Consider the following 25,126-nt stretch of genomic DNA (forward strand, 5'->3'; position numbering starts at 1 on the left):
ATTTATCCTCTTGTCAGCAGTGTACACAGGTTCTCATTTTCCCCCTGCCAGACTTCTAAATTTGTGCCAGCCTAATGGGTATGAAATAGTATTTTATTGCCTTCTTTTGCAAAATTCTGATTTCAAGATTGAGCACCTTTTCATTTATAAGCCAGCCTTTATCTAACCACAGATCTCCATTCCACTGCTCACTTAGCAAGATTATATTACGAACTTACTAGGTGTCTGCATTGTGATTAGTAGGGGAACAAAAAAGTTACCAAAACATAGACCCTGCTTTCCTGTAACTCACAACCTAGTGTGAGGTGGGGATGGGGGAAAAACCAAATAATCACAAATACAAACTGTGGTAACATAAAGCACATTAATAATAATCTATGAAGGGATCCCTGGGTGGCGCAGCGGTTTGGCGCCTGCCTTTGGCCCAGGGCGCGATCCTGGAGACCCAGGATCGAATCCCACGTCGGGCTCCCAGTGCATGGAGCCTGCTTCTCCCTCTGCCTATGTCTCTGCCTCTCTCTCTCTCTCTCTGTGTGACTATCGTAAATTAAAAAAAAAAAAAATAAATAAATAAATAAATAAATAAATAATAATCTATGAAAATTTAAAAGAGGGTGATCAATTTAGTCGAGATCTATATCTTCAAAAGATAAAAGCAATGTTATTATAAAAACCAATACCAAAACCAATCCAAATGTGACCCTACAGTAAGGGACTTATGGAGCTCTTGAGACTGTGTAGTAACATGAAAAATATTTATGAAAAATGGCGCTTTTCAAAAAAACTACAAGACTTACTCATAGTATGGGCAAATATAAATAATAACGTGATATATTAAGGTATGAGGGTTATGGGTGATTTTAGGTCATTTAATTTACTAGTCAGGGAAAGTGTTCCAAAGCCCTTTACCATTTTGTCTTTGCTTGGTCTCCAACCTAACCTATCACCGTATCCTTTCATCTACTCCTCCCCCAAACAATGCTGCATTATACGCAGCTCCTTGAACATAACTGCTCTGGAGACAAGAGTTAGAGGTAAAAAGCTATGCCTTTGGGAAGCCCCAGTGGCTCAGCAGTTTAGCGCCGCCTTCAGCCCCGCGTCAGGCTCCCTGAATGGAGCCTGCTTCTCCCTCTGCCTGTGTCTCTGCCTCTCTCTCTCTCTCTCTCTGTTTCTCATGAATAAATAGATAAATCTTAAAAAAAAAAAAAAAAAAAAAAAAAGCTATGCCTTTGTAGCCAGTCCTGGGTTCAAAACCTGAATTTGCATGGGAAATACTACCTTAAGGGAATTAATTTACCTCTCTGGCCACCCCAACCCCCATTAGAAAACAAGGATACATGTATTAGGTTTCTTTAATGCAAACAACAGAAATCTGACAGATTAGCTTAATCAAAAAGGGGTAAATTGGACTGACAGTGTGGAGTCCACTGAATCCCAGGAAGGGTTTCAGAAACGGAGTCAGGTCCAAGGACCCCAGGATTAGAAATGAGAACACCATCTTGTCAGCTGCATCCCCTTCTAAAACAGACCTCCCCTCTGATAAGGAACTGGGCTTTAAGCAGTTCTAGACCTTCACTTTTCCAGCCTAGCAACACAAAATTAAAATATCCCTGCCAAATCTATTTTGAACATTATCTGGCAAAGGACTCTGGCTCAACAAGGTCACAAGCTTGCTCCTAAAACTATCACTGAGCCCCAGGGCTGTTGACTTGTGTTCCTGTGTTGTAACAGAAATGTTACAAGAGAAAGGGAGAAAAAATGCTGGGCAGAGATAAGAGCTACCATAAGACCTAGAACTAGGAGTTGTAAGGATTAAATGAAATGATGGCTATGACATATTTCACATGATCTCTTTCTAGTAGTACACATTCAATAAATGGTAGCTCGTATTAACTCACCTGACCATGCTGAGTTTAGCAGTTAATCCCTCTTCCTTGACGCACCATATTTTAATCTTAGCCAAGTTCTGAAAACTGAAAAAGACAAAATGACTCCCATTCAACTAAGAAGGCTATTTATTGAAATAATACAATGATGTTACAAGGATGCATTTCATGTGGCCTAGAAAGCTGGGTGTTCGTAAGTGCGTGGTACCTGGTTGCTGGAACTACAGAATCCTCTCCTCAAACAACCACACATACCATGTACATTTTGGGCTCCTTCTGTCAGTGCATTTGTTGAGATTCAGAGACTGGTTGGATCTAGGCCAAGTTCCACACACAAACCAGTGGTTTTGAGTCTTCTGAAATTAAGTCGTTACAGACTTCTATAAAAGTAGGATAGCACTCAACTGGTTACAATATGTCATTCTTAGAAACAGTCCACTATGGGGATCCCCAAGTAATCAGCAGCAAATAAGTTCCTGATAAGCATGGAAGCCACTCAATGTGTGTGTGTGTGGGGGGTGGTTTGTGTAGAGTTACCCATTATCAAACTATGAATCAGACAGCAACATGGTCTTGGCACTGTGTGTGTGTGTTAAGCATAAAACATCACAAACAAGGTATTTTTGAATGGTTAAGGTCTTAGAAGGGCAGGTCTCCATCTTGTTCCATTTGTGATGGACTCATCGGGCTAGACATCACACATTTCAGTCCCCATGCACATTTTTTCTGCAAAGAAAAATTCTATGCAGAATATGCAAAGAAATATTCTATGCAAATATTCTATGAAGAATATTTGGGAGCCTCCTCCTGTTGTCTAGGATGAGACAAGGATGATGGATCCTGCTACCTGGCATGCAAAGAAGACAACAGGAAAGGTTTACCATCAACATCACCCATATCATTCTTATCATGGTTTGTTAGGGTGGGAAAATTTACTTAAGAGGAGAGGCTCCTGTGTGAAAGGGGCCAAGGTCCACAGTTGCTTCCAAATTTATCTCCACTGTTGGCACCTTTGAGATTCCTTTAGGAAAACCCACGGGAGGCATGAAAGAACTTTAGGGATGGGAGTGGGCTACTGATGCTTATCTCATGCTTTACTGATGGAAGAGCAGCATAGAATTTAAAAAGTTAAATTTCTTATGATGAAGTATTTCCTTGGCACACAAAATGGATCAGTACATGGGTTCTCTAACGACTTAAAGACAGACTAGACTTTATGACAATGGGTAATTACATTTCTACTTCTCCACAGTAAAATTAATTTGGGGAAAAGTTTTCCTCTTTAGTTTTGTGCTGTTTTCCCTTTGAGCCATTTAGGGAAGCTTGGGGCCGTGCTTTCTCATGGGAATGTCATACAAAGTACAATAAGAGGACCTAATAGGTTTATGAAACTGATATGTTAATTCAAAGTATAACTATTACACTTGGGAAAAGGAAAACAAGTTACCAGCAGTTGAGCTACTCAGTTTTTGTTAACACTTTGGTACGTAAGCTTCCAACCAGTTGTTTTAAATAAGTCTGTGACAAATCTGTATTTTGCTGCCTCTTCTGCTTTTATGAATTCCCAGAGTATCCGACTCGAGTGCTCATTAATTTTTGTATCTAATTTATTTTAAGATTTACTTTAAAGCCCTCTGAATTCTAAGATACCTTTTCAGTGGCTAGATCATAGGGCCAAAGATCCAGGAGACCTACTCTCCACCCAGCTTTGCCATTATAAGCTGTATCACACTGTGCAAACCACTTCACATCTTTGGTTTTGGTTTCTTCATCTGTACAATGAAGTGGTTGGACCAGTTGATCTCATTCTTTGAATGGTGAATTCCGGGAGGTGGAATTGGTTTTCATGGTGAATTTAATGTAAGAGCTGCACTTGAATGCTGTTGTCAAACAATCTAAAAAGTTAAGTTTTGGTCACTGCTGCAGGAGTTTTATTAAAAAAGGCTGTAAACACAGAGTTACAAGTCAAACTGTTCCAAGTTGATGATCTCCTGCATATACATATTCAAAAGCTTTATAAAGTCCAATACATAGGCATATCATTTCCAATTGGTTATATATATGTTTATAGTTGTTTTTACAAACGTCTGTAATCAATTTGAGAATGTGGCTTCTATTTATTAAAAAAAAAAACAAAACAAAACATTGTCTACTAGCACAGGGCTTTCTTCACACACAATGTGCACACACACACACACACACACACACCATTACATTCTTAAACTTCCTCTCAGGTAAGAATTCTCTGACACTGAATAAACAATATTTGAACTAAAGTTTTCTGCACATTCCTTAATTTCAGGGCTCCTACAGTTTATTTCGTGTATGAATTCTCTGGTGTTTAGTTAGCGCTGAACTTCTACTGAAGTTTTTCCCACATTCCTTACAAGCATAGGGTTTTTCTCCAGTATGAATTCTCTGATGATCATGCAGATTGGTTTTCTTTCGAAAGGCTCGCCCACATTCATTACATTCATAGGGTTTTTCCCCAGTATGAGTTCTCTCATGCTGAATGAGGGATGAACTCTGACTGAAGGCTTTCCCACAGTCAATACATTCATAGGGTTTCTCTCCAGTGTGGGTCCTCTCATGTTGAGTAAGTGATGAGCGTCGACTGAAGGCTTCTCCACATTCATTACATTCATAGGGTTTCTCTCCAGTGTGGATTCTGTGATGCTCTATAAAGCTTGTACTCCTTTTGAAAGCTTTCCCACATACATTACACTGATAGGGTTTCTCTCCAGGATGAGAGATAGGTTGTTGATTAAAGTTCTGCTCACATTCATAGGGATTCTGTCCGGCATGGATCCTCTGATGGTCAGTAAAGTCAGTAATGTGACTGAAGTCTTCCCCACAGTCATTACAATGATAGGATTTCACTTCAGTGACAGAGCTTTCATCTTGAGTAAGAGATGAGCTGTGCTTGAAATCTATGCTGTAGGTGTTGCTTTGGTAAGGTTTGCCTCTCTTATGAATCCTCATATGTTTGTAAAGGGATGGACTCTGTCCAAAAGCCCGCCCACATATGCTACATTCAAAAGGTTTCTCTCCTGTATGAGTCCGTTCATGCTGGACAAGGGAAGAACACCGACTGAAGGCTTTCCCACATTCCTTACACTGGAAAGGCTTCTCTCCACTATGTGTGACCTCATGCTGAGTGAGGGACGTGCCATGCCTAAAAGATCTTCCACATAAATTGCATCGATAGGGTTTTTCTCCAGTGTGAATTCTCTGGTGTTGAACAAGGGAGGAGCTGCGCTGGAAGGCTTTTCCACAGAGACTGCACTGGTAAGGTTTCTCTCCCGTATGAGCATTCTCATGCTGACCAAGTGATGAGCTATGCCTGAAGGCCTTCCCACAAACATTACATTCAAAGGGCTTCTCCCCAGTGTGAATTCTCTGATGCTCAGTAAGCTGTGTCTTCCAGAGGAAGGTTTTCCCACAGTCACTACATTCATGGTGTTTCTTTCCAGGATAAATCCCCTGATCTGTACCATTAGGGAAAGCTCCCTCCCCTTTATGAGTTTTCTCATGTTTAGTAAGTGATGATCTATGAATAAAGGCTTTTCTACATTTATCACATTTATAAGGTTTCTTTTTTGCAAGGATATTATTCTGATTAAGTATGTCTGGATTATGTCCCAAGTTGCTTCCAAGTGCATCACATTCAGCAGGCCTTGAAGGAATGTTCAGTTGTGTAACCAGGACTGTGTTCAATCTAGAGTTTTCACCAAATTTATTTTGCTGAAAATTTTCTTCTGGTGTGATTTTCTTCTGGTTGGATGTGTCTGGCCCCAGATATCTTTTCCAGTTTTCCTGGTGCCTCTCTAACTGGCTAGTAACATCCCAAGTGCTTTCGAATGTGGCATGTGAATCTGTGCTACGGGATCCTTCAGCTATGCTCTGTTGCAGATGTGATGATTTGACTTCAGGCCTGGTCTTCCAGTCTGAAAAAAATCCAAAGTGCAAAAGTCCCCTAATTCCCTCCTACTGAAATTAACTGCTATAGTAGGAATGGGAAAGTGAAAGAGATATAAACTGTGCATGATTTGTTTTTGAAATTGGTCCTATAGTTGGGAGAGAAGACCCAAAATGAAGGAAAGGAAGAGTAAAAAGAAATGACAGTACAGACTGCAGAGCCAGAGTGTATGGCAAGTCTAGAATGAAGAAGCCCACCTAGGAGGGCTGGTTAGGAAGTAAGGGCATAAATGAGCATGAGAAGGTTAGGCACAGATACAAATGAAATAAAATCATGGTCTGTCTTGCAAGATCCTATCTGCTTCCCATGCTTCCTGTCCATTTTACAAATCATCCCCAAATCTGTTTTCCTAATACAGCCATTTCTCAATTTCTTTAAAGTCCCCTTTGAGGCTCCAAATTCTTCAAATCTGACAGAGAAAATCCATAGCCACTGATGTAACTGAAATTATTCTTTGACATACTTGGAGACCAATGGCTATACTTCACAAGCTGACATAAAGTAGTATTTCAGGAGGCAAATCATCCTTGCCTTTACAATTAGGGCTGTGGTTTTAGCCTATTTGAGTCTGGTTCTAAACTAATCACTTCTCAAAAAAAAAAAAAATAAACTAATCACTTCTCTCAACCAAAAAGGATTTTACTCAGCCTAGTAAATTGATCTCTAAACCCCTGTTTAACCTTATAATACTAATAGCAGAGAATTAATTAGTTTCTAGGTTCTAGAAATGGTAACTTAAAAAATAAGAGGAAGGAGGGATCTGGGGTAATAGAGATGTTCCATACTGAAATGAATTTGGATTAGATGGGTGAATGCATCTGTCAAAACCAATTTGGTGGTACTTAGAAGAACTGTGTATCTTACTGTATGTATATTTTTCTTTAAAAAAACCATAAATATTGAACTCTGGTTAATGATATGTAAGCTGAAGTATGAAGGGGGGAAATGTATTTGTGTTGGCAACTTAGTTGGAAATGCATCAAAAAGACAGATTTTTTAAAAAGACTGATAAATGGATAGATGAAGAATATGTGATAAAGCAAGTATAATAAAAATTTGACAACTACAGAATCTCAGTGGTAGGTATATGGTATTCACAGTATAATTTTTTTGACTTTCCATACATTTGAAAATATTCATAATAAAATATTAGGAGAGGAAAAAAACCAACAACCAGGGGACCCTAAGTCTCAAAATTCCTTATTCTGGAACAAGACTACATTCCAATTTCCCAATGACAGAAAATGCTTTGTATTTCTTTTAGGATACTTCCCAGAGGGATATTTAAGAATTGCTTGTTGATACGAATGAGTAAGAAAGTTCTCTCCTCAATCACATTCCAAAACAATCAGGTAATTCCTACTGATTTCTATGTGCTCTACAACACATAGAATATATAGATATACAACAGACTCTTTCTCTAAGAGCCTGAAGTCTTAGAAACAAGACTTAATCTTTTGATAAAAAAGGAAAACCATCAGATGGTATATTTTAAAATCTCAGTTTGTGTAGCAAAGATGATATAAATGGTGTATTTGTGATCAAGGAAGGAAGAAATAAATATATTAATACATATTATATTCAGAGATTGAATAGACACCTTGAACTTAAGGAAGAGAGAACTCTGGATAGGTAGAAAGCATTATCTAATTAGGGAAAGTATACACTACTCACAGAAAACATTAAAAAGAAGTTCAACTCAAGTGGAGCTTGTTTTAGTGGGAAAAGAAAGAGAATACTGGAAGGTGTGATAGGAGACCTTTAAATCAAGGGGGAGTTTCTGTTTCCTATCATGAGGTACAAGGAGTAACAGTAAGGTTTTGTCAGAGGTAGGTGGTTTATGAAGATAAAGCACTGAGACCCAATATGGTCCACCAAGTGATGAGTAAATAATAAACAGAATGTGGTATGTCCATACAATGGAATATTACTCAGCAATAAAACTAAGGAGGTACTACTGCATGCTACAACATTAATGAACCTTGAAAATAATATGCTAAGTGAAAGAAGCTGGTCACAAAAGGCTATATATTATATGATTCTATTTACATAAAATACCCAGAAATGGTAATCCACTGAGATAAAAAGATTAATGGGTGCAGGGGTAGTGGGGAATGGAAAATGACTGCTAATGGGTATGGGGTTTCTTTTTGAATGTTGAAATGTTCTGTAGTTAGATATTGGTGATGGTTGCACAACTCAGTAAATATTTGAAAAACTACTAAATTGTACATTTTAAAAAGGTGAATTTTGTGGTACGTAAATTATATCTCAAAAAAAAGGTATGATTTTAAAAATCCAATGTGGGTTACAAAAGAAAATACAGAGTGAGCAACTTCAACTGAGAACTACAGTAATCTCCACATGGGGCCTAGTGTAGAAGGAAAATAATCTGAATTATAAGAAAAAGTCTAAACTGACTGGGGTGTTTGGCCCGAGGGATTAGGGATCCAGTGGTTTCTAATGGGTAGGGGAGAAATGGGTAATGAGTAACATAGTAAAATGTGCTGGGTGGGGATAAAAAATGATTAATTTGGATTTTAGGTATTTAATTGCATGGGACTTCCACAAGGAGGGGTCTTGTGAGAAGAGACAAAAGTGACCAGGGTACAAGTAAGGATGATTTATGAGTCGAAAGCATAGAATAAAGAGCTATAACTACCAGAAGGCAGGTACCCTTTTAAGGTGGTAATACCAAAAGAAAGAGGGGGAAGAAGCTGAAGAGCAGACTCCTTAGGCAGATTCGCTTAGGGGGGAAACCCAGCAAAGTCAGAGACCTAAAGCCAAGAGGTACTTACTTAGTAAGCCAGGAAACCAGGCAAGGATGACACTCCAGGAACCACAGAGAGGCAATAAAGCAAACTGGCATGAAAACAGAATGGAAGGAGGATGTAACTCCTCCCCAGACAGGTGTTGTAGGGTCAGGGAAAGAAGTGTGAAGGAAAGTTATGAAAAGGCAGAGAATCAAAGCCATGGTACTTCCTACAAGTCTGGGGCCAATAAAAAGCAGCAAGCCAAGACAAGAAGACCCTGGAGTTCAATTAATGTCTGAATGAGTAAGAAAAGGGATTTCTAATCATGAAGGGAGACTGAGGACACCAGAGGAGAAAACCCAGCTGGGTTTCCTCTAAGACTGGTCAGCAGCAGGAACGCCCTACTGGAGAAGGGAGATAGAGGTGTTACCTGGAGATGGCTCAGTCTCCTCTGCAGGTCTAGGAGCTCCCAAGGCACCAACATGAAGGTGCTCCCCCCTCCCTCAGCTGTGGTAATGTCTACATTGATTCCTGCATGCCTGTCTCCCCCCTCATTTACCTGGACAGCAAGGTCTTTGGATTTCTCCCTCTGATATCCATGGCTCTTCTCCTTGTTCCAATTTGAAGATCACCTCTGGCTTGGAAACTTGATATCCTGCTCGTGGGTAAATACACAAGATTGGTTGTTTGTACAAGTGGACAAAGACCCCCTCCTACAAGTCAGTACTAGTCCTTGATCTTCAGGAACTCTGAAGGGAAAAAAAGGTGCAACTTGAGGAGTCATGAAATCAAATGACCTAATTTCCAGTTCTGCAAAAGAAAGAACTTTACCTAAAGAGCAGGCTCAGAAAACCATAAAGCTGAGTCCCAAAGAGAAGAACAAGCACTAACCATGAACACCCTGCCACATGATCTACATGATCTACAAGCCCCACCACCTTAGCACCTGAGAAAGGAAAAACTTGCCAGTAGGCAAGATACTGAATTGGTCCTTACCAAGAGAAACCAGGTGGCTATAGTTCTCCAGCATCACATCCCTGTACAAGAGCCTCTGAGCAGCATCCACATGGTGCCATTCTTCTTGGGTGAAGTCCACAGCCACATCTTTGAATGTCACTGATTCCTGGAGGATCACATTCTTGTTCAACTAGGGATCAATACCACAAATGTGCCCATGGCAATACTGGGAACATACTGTAGGGTCATCAGAAACAGTGAGCACACGTTTGACATCCTGAGGGGGCACTGTTTTTGCAAAGAATCCAGTATGCCAGGCAGGAAAGTCAGGAGGGGCAATATATTCTCTAATCTCATATTCCTACTTAGCTATCTTGCTTTCCTATAAAGCCAAGCCTTGTCACACAATCAGCAATTCCACACTGCCCATGTACTTCCTTTGTTACAAAACCCCAACATAGCAGGGAATAAAAGTAGCAGCCTTCCTTCACCCCTCCCCCCAATACCACTATGCTCCCTAGACATCAACACTGTTAACAGTTTGGCAGATACATGCAAAAGTCCCTTCTCCAAGGTTTCATTCACACATACACAGTCTTGTTTTGTGAAATACCTTACATATTGTTCTACAACTTGCTTTTTGCATTTAACTCTGTATCTTGGAGGTCTTCCCATAGGGGTACATATGATTTCACCTTATCCCTTTGAACTGCTTCATAGTACTCCATATATAGCTATATCATAACACATTCATTGCCTAAAACCAACAGTACTCCATTGTACTGAGGATAAGATTCAGACATCCCCCACCATTTATTGGACTCTAGCCAGGCTGTTCTTGCTCATCCCTGAATACATGTAGCTTCCTCCTACCCTGAGGCCTTTATACTTGTTACTCCCTCTTCCTCTAGGATCTCCACATGGTTGAAAACGAAGTTTCTAGTTGTCCAGGCCTCATCTCGACACACCCCCTAGGAAAAGTTGTCTTGGCACCTCCCTCAAATTGACCCTCCATCACATTACCATGGTAATCTCTCTCACCTAAATTTCTACCACTTGAACTTAGGAACCAAACAGATTCAGGTAAAAAGGACACCGTACTTCTAACAATAATCTGAGATTAGCTGACTTGTTAGCTTCTCTCTTCCCCCTACCATGAGCTCCACAAGAACAGGGATTTTATCTATGCTGATGGGTTATATGCCCAGCACAGAGTGGATGCTTAAAAAATATTTGGTGGCTTCTTCATTCTAGACTTGCCATACACTCTGGCTCTGCAGTCTGTACTGTCATTTCTTTTTACTCTTCCTTTCCTTCATTTTGGGTCTTCTCTCCCAACTATAGGACCAATTTCAAAAACAAATCATGCACAGTTTATATCTCTTTCACTTTCCCATTCCTACTATAGCAGTTAATTTCAGTAGGAGGGAATTAGGGGACTTTTGCACTTTGGATTTTTTTCAGACTGGAAGACCAGGCCTGAAGTCAAATCATCACATCTGCAACAGAGCATAGCTGAAGGATCCCATAGCACAGATTCACATGCCACATTCGAAAGCACTTGGGATGTTACTAGCCAGTTAGAGAGGCACCAGGAAAACTGGAAAAGATATCTGGGGCCAGACACATCCAACCAGAAGAAAATCACACCAGAAGAAAATTTTCAGCAAAATAAATTTGGGTGGCTCAGTCGGTTAAGTGACTACCTCCAGCTCAGGTCATGATCTCAGGGTCCTGGGATGATAATGAGATGATCCATGGTAAAGCAAGGTGCCCCAGGCATTCAGACCAGGGAAAATGAGGGAAGAGAGAGAAGCTTGAGGCAGGCTATGCACTGGGCCTGAAGTGGTAATTCAGTGGTACCACCTGAATGGAAGAAGAAAAGTGGGAATCCAATCCAGGGATTACCAAGCTTGAAAAGAGAGGCTGAGATTGGGCTGGGCATGGCCAGCAGGGAAAAAGGGGTTGTCAAGGCAGGCGTTTTAAATTAGGTTGTAAGAAGTAACACTTTCTCCCCATTGTCTACTCTATCAGGTAAACACATACAGCCCCTTTGGTTGTCAGCCAACCTGGATTCCTTTGCTTAACTGGTCCCTCTTATTTATTATTATTATTATTATTTTAAAATATTTATTTAAATAATCTTTACACCCAACATGGGGCCTGAACTCACAAGCCTGGGATCAAGAGTCACAGGCTCCTCCAACTGAGCCAGCCAGGTACCCCTATTATTTTTTTTAATTAACTAAGTAATCTCTACACCCAGTCTGGGCTTTTAACTCATGACCCCGAGATCAAGAGTCATATGCTCTTCTGACTGAGGTAGCCAGGCGTCCCCAGTTTAAAACATGGTCTTCTGGTTTTCTTCTGCTTCCTCAAATAGATTGCACATGTGGTAAAGAATGTCCTAACCAGTAAACAAATATCTAGTCCAAGTTCAACAAATATCATTTCTTGCCTCAACAGGACAACTGGTTTCTGTTCTACTCTTTGTCCCACAAACCCTCTTTCCTACTCACTATCAGAGTCAGTTTTCTAAGATGCAATTCTTTGATCATGTTACAAGCCAGACCACCAACACCTCTTACCCATACCATTGCTACAACTTCTAACTTGTCTCTCTCCTTATCCACTCATGTCTTGCTCCCAAGTCTGTCTTCCATATATGAACCAGAGTGATCCTGTTAAAACCTGTCAGATCAAGTCACTCCTTTGCTTAAAAATCTCCAACAGGATGTCACTTCATTCCAAGTAAAAGCCAAAGTCTTTACAGTGGCCTACACATCCCCTCCCCTAGTCTGGTCCCTGGCTACTTCCCTAACTTCATCTTGAACCTCATCTCTAACCCACTGCTCTCTCCCCTTCACTTACCCTGCCCCTCCTTCAGGTTCCTGGAACACACTAAGCATGTTTCTGCTCTGGAGCCTTTACTTTGACTGTTCCCTTGACCTGGAAGCCTTTTCTTGCAGATGGGCATGTGGCTCCCCATTCACTTGCTTCAGTTCTTTGTTCAAATGTTACCTCATCAGGGCAAACTTCCCTGGCTACCCAGCATTAAACAGCACCCCCACCCTGCACTGTCACTCTGATTTCTTCTTCTTTTTTTTTTTTTTTTTTAAAGATTTTATTCAGCAGCCCCACTGGCGCAGCAGTTTAGCGCCACCTGCAGCCTGGGGTGTGATCCTGGAGACCTGGGATCGAGTCCCACGTCAGGCTTCCTGTATGGAGCCTGCTTCTCCCTCTGCCTGTGTCTCTGCCTCTCTCTCTCTGTGTCTCTCATGAATAAAAATTTATTTATTTATTTATTTATTTATTTATTTATTTATTAAAGATTTTTATTCATAGAGACAGAAAGGCAGAGACACAGGCAGAGGGAGAGAAGCAGGCTCCATGCAGGGAGCCCGACGTGAGACTCTATCCAGGGTCTCAAGGTCCAGACCCTGGACTGAAGGCGGCACTAAACCACTGAGCCACCAGGGCTGCCCTCTTCTCTTTTTCATAGTCCTTAGCAGCTGACACATATTTTCATTTGTTTATAGTCTGTTTTGCAGAGTACAATGTAAACTCCAGGAAACGGGGACTATTATTTATTTTCTTTATGACTCTTCATTGCCTAGAACAGGCCTGGCACATAGTGGGTGTTTGAGAAATATTCAATAAAATGTTTTTCTTGAAATTAAGAATTAGATTCCTTCATGCAACTTTCAGAGAATTTTATAGCCTTGTCCCCACCTTACCTTCCACAGCCTCAGCTCTGGCTTCTCCTTCCCTTGGACACTGTAATTCGGCTTGCAGAAGAGTTACAACTCTTTGAAACTAAACATTTCTTTTGTCTCTGTAAAAATGCTTGGCCTTCCCTCCTCTGCCTAGGTAACACTTATTCTCTCACCAGGACTTGGTAAAGTTCTCTCCTCTGGAGCTCCTCCCCTAACATTAGGTATGGGTCAAGTGCCTTGTCCCAACCCCCTGCCCCCCACCCCCTCCTTGGGGCCCTCTCCAGCATGCTCATAAGACACTACCTTATAGTGTCTGTTACCTATTATTCACTGTACTCGGAAAGGGTTAAGACCTTGTCTCAGGCACCTCTGAATCTCCAGAGGTCAGAACCAGTTTGGTACACAAAAGACAATCAAGATCTTGCAAGATTAAATAGGTAAAATGTACTGAGACTCCTGGTGTGAGTGAGCCACTCTGAGTGGGCTCAACTCTACAGCATTCACCCTCCTTCCAGATAAAATTGGACCTCATTATCAATCCCTTTTAAAAATTAACAAAGTTATCATGAAGTATCAAGTATCATTTCACCTTCTTCATGTTGACATAAAAAGTCCAAAGAACTAGAAAGAGCATATACTAAGTTGAGAAGACTCAATTTCCTGGGCCCATAAAGAGTGGTACACTAATCATGTGCAATATCCCTTGGATAAATCAGACTCTTGGTCCAATCTTCTCATCTATAACATCTGTATCTGGGTTCCCTGAACTGAAAATGTAGGCTTTTTAAGAGCAGAAAGGTCAAAGGACACTTCCAACTCTACAGGACCACACTTGTAAATATAAAGAGATACCCCTCCAACTCTAACATGTGCCAACTCTAGAGGAGAAATCCACTCAAATTCTAACTCAGAAAACTTTGTAACTTAGAATCTTTACAAAGCTGAAAACCAGAGAACGGTAGCTTATAAGTTAAAACAACCAAATTTATAAAAACTACTCCAAGACCAAAGTTAGTTTGCCCAATTAGGACACAGTATGGGGTTTTCACTCAAGTAGTCTGTGCTCCCTGACACCAGACCAATAATAGCTTGGCAAACTGGGTTAACAGCGTATCTAATGATAAAGTACAGAGAGAAGACACTCTTACTGTTAGCCTTTACACACATACACACACGCACACACACACACACACCCAACTTAGGCTAAGGACATTATTATCCATAGCATCCTACCTGGAAACCTTGACTCTTCATTTTTCTTTTGTGCCCTGGAATCACCAAGACCCTCAAAAAGCATCTCCTACCTAGAGTCCCTTCATCTCTCAAATCCTGCTCAAATCCTCCCCTGTCAACGATACCATTAAGCCACGCAATAATTTTCTAGATTTATGCTAATATGGTAGCCACCAGAAACATGTCACTACATGTGCTCATGCTCATGCTACATAAGCACATATAATGGGGCTAATTCAAAATGGGATGTGTGGCAAGTATAAAATACACACTGGATTTCCTTTTTTCTTAATTTTAATTTTTATTTATTTATGATAGTCACAGAGAGAGAGAGAGAGAGAGAGGGGCAGAGACATAGGCAGAGGGAGAAGCAGGCTCCATGCACCGGGAGCCCGACGTGGGATTCGATCCCGGGTCTCCAGGATCGCACCCTGGGCCAAAGGCAGGCACTAAACCGCTCCGCCACCCAGGGATCCCCACAATGGATTTCAAAGACTTAGCACCAAAATAAAGAAATAAATAAAACAGCTCATTCATAATTTTAAAATACTGATTCAAGGGATCTCCCTCTGCCTGTGTCTCTGCCTCTCTCTCTCTCTCTCTCTATCATGAATAAATAAATAAAATCTTAAAAAAAAAATTTAAAAAAATAAATAAAATACTTATTCATGTAGAAATATTTCAATTATATTGGGTTAAATAATATGTATTACTAAGATTAATTTCACCTATTTCTTTCTACATTGTACTACCAGAAAATTTTAAATTATATATGTAATTTATATTTCTCTTGGACAATATTCTAGATTGTCCTAGATCTCCACCTCAGCCACTCTTCTATTGAATCATCTTTCTTTCTTGGGTAAGGTGATGGGATAGGAAGATCCTCGGCTCACCTCACCCTATTGATACACCTAGATAGCACCTGCATCCATGCAAGTAACCTAGGACATGACTTGAAGGCTGGCAAACAGATTCTCCACAGTGAAATGTAGAGAAGAGGCCACAATGAAGAGAGTAGAAAGGGTGAAGACTGGTGAGCCAAACTGATCTGTGGGACTGTAGGTAGGAGGGAGGAACAATGTGGGTACAGAGAGAGAAGAGAAGTAGACCCCCACACCAGGCACCCCAGGCACATGGGACCTGAACTAGGAAGATGAATCCTTGTAACATTCAGCTTTGAAAATCAGAGGGGCCTAACTCTCAGAGTTCCTACAATAAGTGGGACTTAACACATGGAACTTTAAAAAAAACCCAGAGGGTTCAGCTCTGAAAGAGCCAGACAGGGGTGATAGGAAACTGACTTCCTGCCCTTAAAGAGACAGCACAACAAAGAGCCCCAGAGAGGCAGATCACAGAAGGAGCAGTTTGAAAAACACCTGGGGTACAGGGGTAGGAGATATATTTACTAATCTCAGAGCATGTGCTGGAGGGGCAGGGATCTTTCAGAGACTTCTTCAAGAACAAAAGAGCTGGCAGGCACCAATTCCCTCTCCCACTCCTCATCCTCAATACATGGACACCTGTGGGAACCAGTGCAGTGCCAACACTCTCCACTTAGCTTGCTAACAGTACACGCTGCTCCAGTGCTCTTCTGTGGCCTCACCCCCTACATCCCAGCCTGAGCAGGAGTTTTCCCAGGATGCTGCAGTCTCCCTCCCACAGCAGACCAGCAAGGAACCTTACTGTAACTATGTGCCCCACCCTCTAGTTCTCCCGCAGACCTGCTCCCTCCTATATATCCTCGGTGGGAGTTCATCCAAAGCAGTGCCACAAACCTGGCAGTATGCGAAAAAAAAATTAGTATATGTGCAAAAAAAAATCAGTCAAGGGAGTCACAAAATAAAAGGATGCAAAGAATGATGCCATATACTTAAAATGTGAGGGAAGAGGAGTAAAGAATGGGTTCAAACTCTGGTGACTATCAACTTAATATGGACTGCTACATGCATAAGATTCTATATACAAACCTAATGGTAACCACAAATCAAAAACCAGTGACAGATATGCAAAGAGGCGGGGGGGGGGGGGGTGGCGGGTGGAGAGAAAGGAATCTAAAAAAAGCCAGCAAATTGTGAGAGAAGAGAGCAAGAGAAGAAAGGAACAGAAAAGAACTACAAAAAGGACCACAAAATTAGTAACAAAATGGCAATTAGGTACATACTTATCAGTAATTACTTTGATTGTAAATTGTCAAAATGTTCCAATCAAAAGACATTGGATGACGGAATGGAGGAAAAAATCAAGACCCATCTATATGCTGCCTACAAGAGACTCATTCCAGACCTAAAGACATGCAGTCTAAAAGTGGAAAGATAGGAAAGCACTTATCATGCAAATAGAAGTGAAAAAAATGCTGGGGTAGCAATACTTACACTTGACAAAATAGACTTTAAAACAAAAGACTGTAAAAAGAGACAGAAAAGGACACTATATAATCATAAAGGAGACGATCCAACAAGAAGATACAACAATTATAAATATTTATGTACCCAAAATGGGAACACCCAAATACAAAAAGCAGCTCATAAAAAACATAAAGGAAGCAATCAAGAGTAATACAATACTAAGGGACTTTAACACTTCACTTACATCAATGGATAGATTATCCAAACAGAAAATCAACTAGGAAACAGTGGCTTTGAATGAGACATTGGACCAGATGGATCTAACAGATACATTCAGAACATTCCATTCTAAAACAGCAGAATACACACTCTTTTCAAGTGCACATGGAACATTCTCCAGGATAGTCATATGTTAGGCCACAGAACAAGTCTGAACAAATTCAAAAAGAATGAAGGCATACCATGCATCCTTTTCAACCACAATGCAATGAAACTAGAAATCAACCACAAGAAAAAATCTGGAAGAAACAAACATATGGAGGTTAAATAACATGCTAAGAAACAGTGAGTGGGTTAGCCAAGAAATCAAAGAGGAAATAAGAAAATACACGAGACAAATGAAAATGAACACAATAGTCCGGGGCATCTGGGTGGCTCTCATTTGGTTGAGTGTCTGCCTTCGGCTCAAGTCATGGTCCCAGGGTCCTGGGATTGAGCCCCATGTCAGGCTCCCAGTTCCAGCGGGGAGTCTGCTTCTTCCTCGCCCCACTGCTCATGCTCTTTCTCTCTCTCTCAAATAAATAAATGTAAAAATTAAAAAAAAAAGAAAGAAAGAAAACACAACAGTCCAAAATCTTTGGGATACAGCAAAAGCAGTTCTAAAGGGAAGTTTATAGTAATACAGACCTACATCCTTCTCTCAAATTTTGCCTCTGCCATACGCCCTTTTATGTCTACCATATGGACTTTTGCCCTTATTACATCATTCTCTTTCAAGGCTCCTTTCCTTTGTACATCTTATTCTGACCACCATGTACATTTTCCCCCTCAACAGGAAAAATTCCTAGTCACCTTTCTAGAAGCAAATCAATGGTTCCTTCCCTTCTGAAGCTTTTCCAGATCCTGCATTGCCCTGCATCCCCTTCAGCAACTGGCCCACATCTCCATTTCAAAGCTGTAGCTGTTTGTTTTTTAAACTCTATATGCACTTCTTAAGATTTTATTTTTTTTTTAATTTTTTTTTAATTTTTATTTATTTATGATAGTCACACAGAGAGAGAGAGAGAGGCAGAGACACAGGCAGAGGGAGAAGCAGGCTCCATGCACCGGGAGCCCGACGTGGGATTCGATCCCAGGTCTCCAAGATCGCGCCCTGGGCCAAAGGCAGGCGCTAAACCGCTGCGCCACCCAGGGATCCCAAGATTTTATTTTTTTAAAGTAATCTTTACCCCCAAATGTGGGCTTGAACTCATGACCCTGAGAGCAAGACTTGCATGCTCTACCGACTGAGGCAGCCAAGTGTTCCTAGAACTGCAGCTATTTATTCACATTTTTTCTCTCAACACCTTCTCAAACTTTTCATTTCAGTATCTCCAAAACCAAGCATGTTGGAATTGTCCAGAATCATTGGAGCAACTTAGAAAGCTTGCCCATGCAGGGAGGGCCCTGACAAACAACTTTTTAAAACTCCTCAGGTGATTCATTATAAAAGAGCAACAGCTAACATTCAGTGAACACTCACTATAGGCCAGGCACCAAGCTTGGTCATTTATGTGCATCTTCTCACTAAATTTCCTCACTGAAGCTCTACTGCCATCCTAAAGGAAGCAGGTGCCTTCCCCTGACTACTTATGAAGTGTGACCCTTGTTAATAAGAACCACAGCCTGGCACAGAGAAAGTATTCCAAAAATGTCTGCTGAGTGAACGAATACAGAGTCTGGGTCATTCTAAGTGAAGGAAAATTAGGAGTCGTTTTGAGGATCAAAAAAAAAAAAAAAAAAAAATTAAAGGAATTAAATTTTTGGAAAATAAAAAGCAGGGGCAAACAGAAAAATAATGTTGTTAAGAGCCAAATTCAAAAGCTGGTTCCTCTTGAATACCAGCCAAACAGAAAAACCTTTGACAAATCTAGCATACGAAAAGAAACAACTAGGGTGCCTGGCTGGCTCAGTCAGTGCAGTGTGCAGCTCCCGATCTTGGTCTCATCAGGGTTCTGAGTTGGAGCCCCATGTTGGGTGTAGATATGGTTTAAAAATAAAATCTTAGGGATCCCTGGGTGGCGCAGCGGTTTGGCGCCTGCCTTTGGCCCAGGGCACGATCCTGGAGACCCGGGATCGAATCCCACATCGGGCTCCCGGTGCGTGGAGCCTGCTTCTCCCTCTGCCTGTGTCTCTGCCTCTCTCTCTCTCTCTCTCTCTCTCTGTATGACTATCATAAATAAAATAAAATAAAATAAAATAAAATAAAATCTTAAAAAGAAACAACAACAAAATAAGTGACTTTAAAGGGAATAAACCAGTAAAATATATAGCAGGTATAAGAAATGTAGAAAATCTTAATGAAGTGGATAATTTTTAAATTTTAAATTACCAGTGTTGATGCAAAAAAGTAAAAACCTTAATAACTGAGGAAGAAATAAAGCAAATTGTCCCCAAATCATCCTCTCTATAAAAATCCTAGATCTAGGGATGCCTGGTGGCTCAGTGATCCTGGGGTCCTGGAATTGAGTACACATCAGGCTCCTTGCCGGGCACCTGCTTCTCCCTCTACCTACCTATGACTCTGCCTCTCTGTGTGTCTCTCATGAATAAATAAATAAAATCTTTTAAAAATTAATTAAATAAAAATCCTAGATCTAAATGTTTTATAGGTAAATTCTTTCAAAAGGCAGAAAAAATGAAAAGCAATCTGAATACTTCTCTAAGTTAAGGATAAACATGCCATCAAACCACTGAAAGATCTTTCTCTCTAAGGGCTATTTCACTTAAGAACACAGATGTAAATAATTTTTTGAAATTGTATTTTCAAAAAAAAGATCATTTGTAACCAAGAGAATCTTTTTTTTTTTAATTTTTAAAATTTATTTATGATAGTCACACACAGAGAGAGAGAGAGAGAGAGGCAGAGACATAGGCAGAGGGAGAAGCAGGCTCCATGCACCAGGAACCCGACGTGGGATTCAATCCCGGGTCTCCAGGATCGCGCCCTGGGCCAAAGGTAGGCGATAAACCGCTGCGCCACCCAGGGATCCCTAACCAAGAGAATCTTATCCTAATATTATTTAATCATAAAAATTTTAGAAACCTATGAGAAGTAAATTTCGGATTGTTCATGCAAACCAATATAAAACAGCAATTAAAAGTATTTTTTTAAACAAAAGAAAAATCCTCATAAAATTATATGAAATTTGAAATACTTAAGGGAAAACATGCATAGGGAGGAAGAGAAGACAATTCATCACAACAAATGCAGAGGTGCTAAAGAGGGATCACAAATTACTTTTTCCTATTAAAAAAGAAAGAAAGTAGGGACGCCTGGGTGGCTCAGTGGTTGGGCACCTGCCTGCCTGTGGCCCAGGGTGAGATCCTGGAGTTCTGGGATCAAGTCCCACATTGAGCTCCCACATGGAGCCTGCTTCTCCCTCTGTCTCTGCTCTGCCTCTCTGTCTCTCATGAATAAATAAATAAATAATCTTAAAAAAAAAGTATATTATATAGAACTCACATGCTTTGATTATACATATATATATATATTTTTAAAGATTTTATTTATTTAAAAGAGAGAAAGCCAGCAAACTGTGAGAGAAAAGAGCAAGAGAAGGAACAGAAAATCAAAGGGGCCTAATTTTGGACCAGCTGCCCCTCATAAGATATATATATATATTTTTTTTTTTTAAAGGTTTGGTTTTTTTAAGATTTTATTTATTCATGATAGTCACACAGAGACACAGAGAGGCAGAGACACAGGCAGAGGGAGAAGCAGGCTCCATGCAGGGAGCCTGACGTGGGAGTCGATCCCGGGTCTCCAGGATTGGGCCCCGGGCCAAAGGCAGGCGCCAAACCGCTGCGCCACCCAGGGATCCCATAAGATATATTTTAATAAAAGTGGTGCAAAACAGCTGTGAGGATGCATGAGCGAGGCACCTAACCTGACCCGGGAGAAAGAATGGGCTAAGGCTTAAAGCTCAACGCCAGTCAGCTCAGCAGAGGCTAAGAAAGGGTGTCTCTGGACAGAAGGAGCTTGAACATTCCTGGCTGCAAACATCCTGACCTGGTCCAACAAGTAGCCTGGCTGCCCCTGGGGGATCCAGAAGCATCCTGTCTGAGTTGGGGAGACCTGAGCTAGCTTTGGTTGAGCCTGTTCACTATGCTGGTCTAACCACAGAGCTCTTGGGATCTGGAGTCAGTGGAGACCAGGTCCTGGTTCCTATTTCCTCCCCTTCAAGGTAAACCTGGTCTCCATATGCAGCTTTTTTCTTACAAAACTTTCCCCATTTCTTATTGTTATGGTGGTTTCACCTTTTAAAATTCCTAACTAAAAATGCAGTGCCCATACAATGAAGAAAAAGATACATAAGGTTTAAACAAATATAGCTATTTATGATCTTAAGTATTTTCGAGGTAACCCCTCTGCTCCAATTCCCCTCCAGCTTGGAGCCATTTCAGGTAGGTATTTGTTAGCCAAACGCTGGAGGAAGGTACCGCTAGCCAATCACCTCTTCTCGGAAGCTCTGACTTTCAGACTCTTGCCCCTACACTTTGTCACTCACAGCAATCTTTAAAACTAAGAAGCAACCATCTTAGTTTCCTGTGCAACAACAGTGACTCAAGCTACACCAAACACTTGCAGCTCCCTGAACACATCAGACACACACATCCTGCTGCTCAGAGCACTCTTCTCTAGACCTCTGCATTACTGGCTCCCTAACCTCCTTCTGGTCTGTCCAGATGTCACCATCTCACTAAGAAGAAGGCTATTTAAAAGCTGTATCCTTACCACAGCCCACCCTCTCCCCCACTCAATCCCCTTTACTTTTCTCTACCTTCTCCCCCACACCTGTAGTGTCAGCTTCTAGAATATTACAAAAGTTGGGGACCCCTGGGTGGCTCAGCGGTTTAGCTGAGGGCATGATTCCGGAGACCCGGGATCGAGTCCCACGTCGGGCTCCCTGCGTGGAGCCTGCTTCTCCCTCTGCCTGTGTCTGCTTCTCTCTGTCTCTCATGAATAAATAAGTAAAATCTTTATTTTTTTATTTTTTTAAAAATATTTTATTTATTTATTTATTCATGAGAGACAGAGAGAGGCAGAGACACAAGCAGAGGGAGAAGCAGGCTCCACGCAGGGAGCCCGACGTGGGACTCGATCCTGGGGCTCTGGGATCAGGCCCTGGGCTAAAGGCGGAGCTAAACGGCTGAGCCATCCGGGCTGCCCTAAATAAAATCTTTAAAAAAAAAAAAAAAAGTTACTGACTGCATTTTTCTGTCTCCTCCTTATAGGATGTAAGTCCCATGAAAGCAGAAACGATTATAAATTTTGTTCACTAATGTATCTCAACCACTTAGAAAAGTGTCTGCAGATCACAGGGGTTCAATGGCTACAGGCTGGTAAATGAATGAAAGGGTTACCAGGGCCAAAATGAAAAAAGTCCAAACTCCTTTCTATTTTCCTCTACACACTGCCTGCAGCCCACACCCACTGTCACACAGGACAACAGTTTCATGAACATGCCCCTAACCCACAAAGTCAATCAGCTCTATCTCCACTCCTTTCATTTTCACTTGTTGGACTCTGCTCCTATTCAAAAGTACATCTCCACTGACTTTTTCCCACGGGCAGAATTTCCTCTCTCCTGTCTTCATAGCAGCCTCTGAACCTCTGAAACAACACCTAACACTACCTCTCTTGTGCTATATGCTTGTGCAGGAGGCTTCCCTCACTGTTAACCTCCAGGATAAGCAGTCACATGACTCAATTACTCATCTCTTGCATTCCCCAGAGGGCCACACTCAGAGATAGGGAACCGCCTACAAAGGGAAATTTCTGCCTAAAAAGCCTCCTCTGTAGAGTCAGTTGTTCTGTCCTTCCTCCAGGGTCATTATCTGCAGTCTGGGTTAGGTAACCCAGGTGGACTGTCAAGACATTCCATGAGAATATAACTGAACTAGAGTTCTGGGACAACAAAGCTTTGAAAGTGTAGTTTAAAGCAGCCTAAAATTCACTGCTCAGAACACAAACCCACTTCACCATTAAAAAGGCGACCCCAATGGAAAGGATTATTACCGACCCCCCTGCCCAGGATCATCACCTCCAAGAGATGTTAAGTGTGTTAAGCGACCCTGATTCTCACAGCCTGCTGAGGAAGCACTTTATATGGACAGGCATTGATGACCAGTGATTTGCCCTGGCTCACCTCATACCAAACTGTCTTGTTCTATTATTGTCACTTGTTTTACTCCCTATGCTTATAAAACAAAAACATTCAACAAGTAAAAGATATAAAGGCATTACACATACTGTGTTTAACTTACTAGAAGTTGCTTTTTAAAAAAGATTTGAGAGCGCACGTGCGTGGGTGGACGGGCAGGCGGAAGGGCAGAGGGAAAGCAAGAGAGAATCTCAAGTAGACTCCCACTGAGCTCAGAGGACACGAGGGGGTGGGGGCTCCTGCTCCATATCATGACCCTGATATCATGACCTGAGCCAAAATCAAGAGTCCCATGCTTAACCACCTTGGCCATCCAGGCACCCCTAATTCCCTGTGAACTGCTTTTATAGGACATTACTAGCCAGTATTTTTATGTTTTTGTTTGTTTAGATTTTACTTTTAAGTAATCTCTATATCCACTGTGGGGCTCAAACTCACAACCCTGAGGTCAAGAGTCACATGCTCGACCAACTGTGCCAGGCAGGTGCCCCTGGGTTGGTTTTGATAGTCTCACACACTTAGCAACTATAATCTTTCACTTTCCTTCATTCTAAGGAGTGTGGATTAAAATACCATCTGAACCCTGTTTTATTTTCACCAATATACTCTACGTAAATCAATGCATAACCTCAGAGTTGTGATGCTTCTAGAAAATGCCTCCTCCCTCACAAGAATAAATGAGTTTAAAAATCAGCTTCATCTTAATGAAGCTGAGCGCTGGACATCTGGGGGTGTGCACTATTATACTTTTATTAAAGCAAAAAAGAACACGAAAAGCTATGGGAGAAGTCATTCCTCTTTCGTATGGGTTTTGTTTGTTTGTTTCCCTCCTGGCCCAAAAAAGCCCATCTCCAGCCTCTTCCAAGCCAAATCCCGACCAAACTTTTTCGGCTCCTTACGGTCTTCTGGCCCCTGCGTCAGAGGCTGGGGTCCCTATCTCCCTTACTAACAGTTAACCACCTCGTCTATAGTTCTCTATCCTGACACCCTACCCTCTCCAGTCCTTGACGGAGTTCAAGGAGTTGGCCTGGCACTCAGGACTCTCAACAGTGACACTTCCCCACACGCTGACTCAACTCTTCCCGCAGAACCTCACCGGCCCGTCCCCTCTCCCCCAGGGCGGCCCCTCCACCCCCCCCCCCTCGGACTTGCTGGGTTTCGCGCAGCGGGGAGGCTCTCAAGGGATGACCAAGCTGGGAAAGGCAGTCGCACCGCCGGAGAACAATGACTGCTGTAGCGCGCCCCGGGGAGTGAGGAACGCGCTGCTCACCTGGGGCGCGGCCGTCGGAGGCCTCGGGGCCATTCCTGCCTCGCCGGGGCCGGCTCCCAGGCTGGGGCTGGGGAGAGAGGACAGGGCCCGCTCGCCGGCTGCACCCGCCGGGCCTCCCGCCGCGCCCGCCCGCCTCCTCCCCTCAGCCGCTTCTCCGGGCCAGGGCTGCGAGCTGCGCGGGCCGCGCGTGGGCCTGCCGTCCCGCCCGCCGCGGGGAAGGGCTCGCCGCGTCCCGGACCCCGTCGTCTGGCCACGCCCAGGGCCGCCCGCAGGAGGGTGGGCGCGGCCCGGCGGATCCGAGCCAAACCCGTGGGAGGTGCCGCCTCGACCCGCGCACGCGGAGTTACCGCCTCCTGGGGACCCCGGATTTCGCGGCCTCGGGCCCGCCGGGGCTCCCGCCAGCTCCTCCTGCGCCCGCTGCAGGTTCAGTGCCCTCCAATGCTGATGCGCGGAAGGACGGCCCACCGCGGCCTGAGCCGCACCGGGGCCGGACAATGGCCGCAGCGGCGGGGCAGAGCCGGAAGTGCGCCTGCGCACGCGGAGCCTCGGCCCGCAACTC

General features: G+C 42.4%; 1 protein-coding gene across 6 annotated transcripts in view; it reads right to left on the bottom strand.

Annotated features, from left to right (window-relative positions):
• Window positions 1–1,997: 1,997 nt before the first annotated feature.
• ZFP90 (ZFP90 zinc finger protein) overlaps window positions 1,998–25,126 on the bottom strand; it is a 94,818-nt gene continuing 71,689 nt past the window's right edge. For 4 of the 6 annotated variants that reach the window (XM_026011564.2, XM_072731630.1, XM_026011566.2 and 1 more), the window contains 3 exons: window positions 9,615–9,741; window positions 9,178–9,273; window positions 1,998–5,833 (listed from right to left, as the gene is read on the bottom strand). In XM_026011564.2, coding sequence (XP_025867349.1) covers window positions 4,194–5,833; window positions 9,178–9,273; window positions 9,615–9,741 — 1,863 coding nt within the window. In that variant the 3' untranslated portion in view covers window positions 1,998–4,193. Of the gene's footprint in view, window positions 5,834–9,177; window positions 9,274–9,614; window positions 9,766–24,567; window positions 24,635–24,914; window position 25,126 lie in introns of those variants that run through there. The other 2 variants (XM_072731631.1, XM_072731629.1) reach the window with 2 other exon arrangements.

Source organism: Vulpes vulpes, chromosome 12 (assembly GCF_048418805.1).
Source record: "Vulpes vulpes isolate BD-2025 chromosome 12, VulVul3, whole genome shotgun sequence".
Classification (NCBI taxonomy): domain Eukaryota; kingdom Metazoa; phylum Chordata; class Mammalia; order Carnivora; family Canidae; genus Vulpes; species Vulpes vulpes.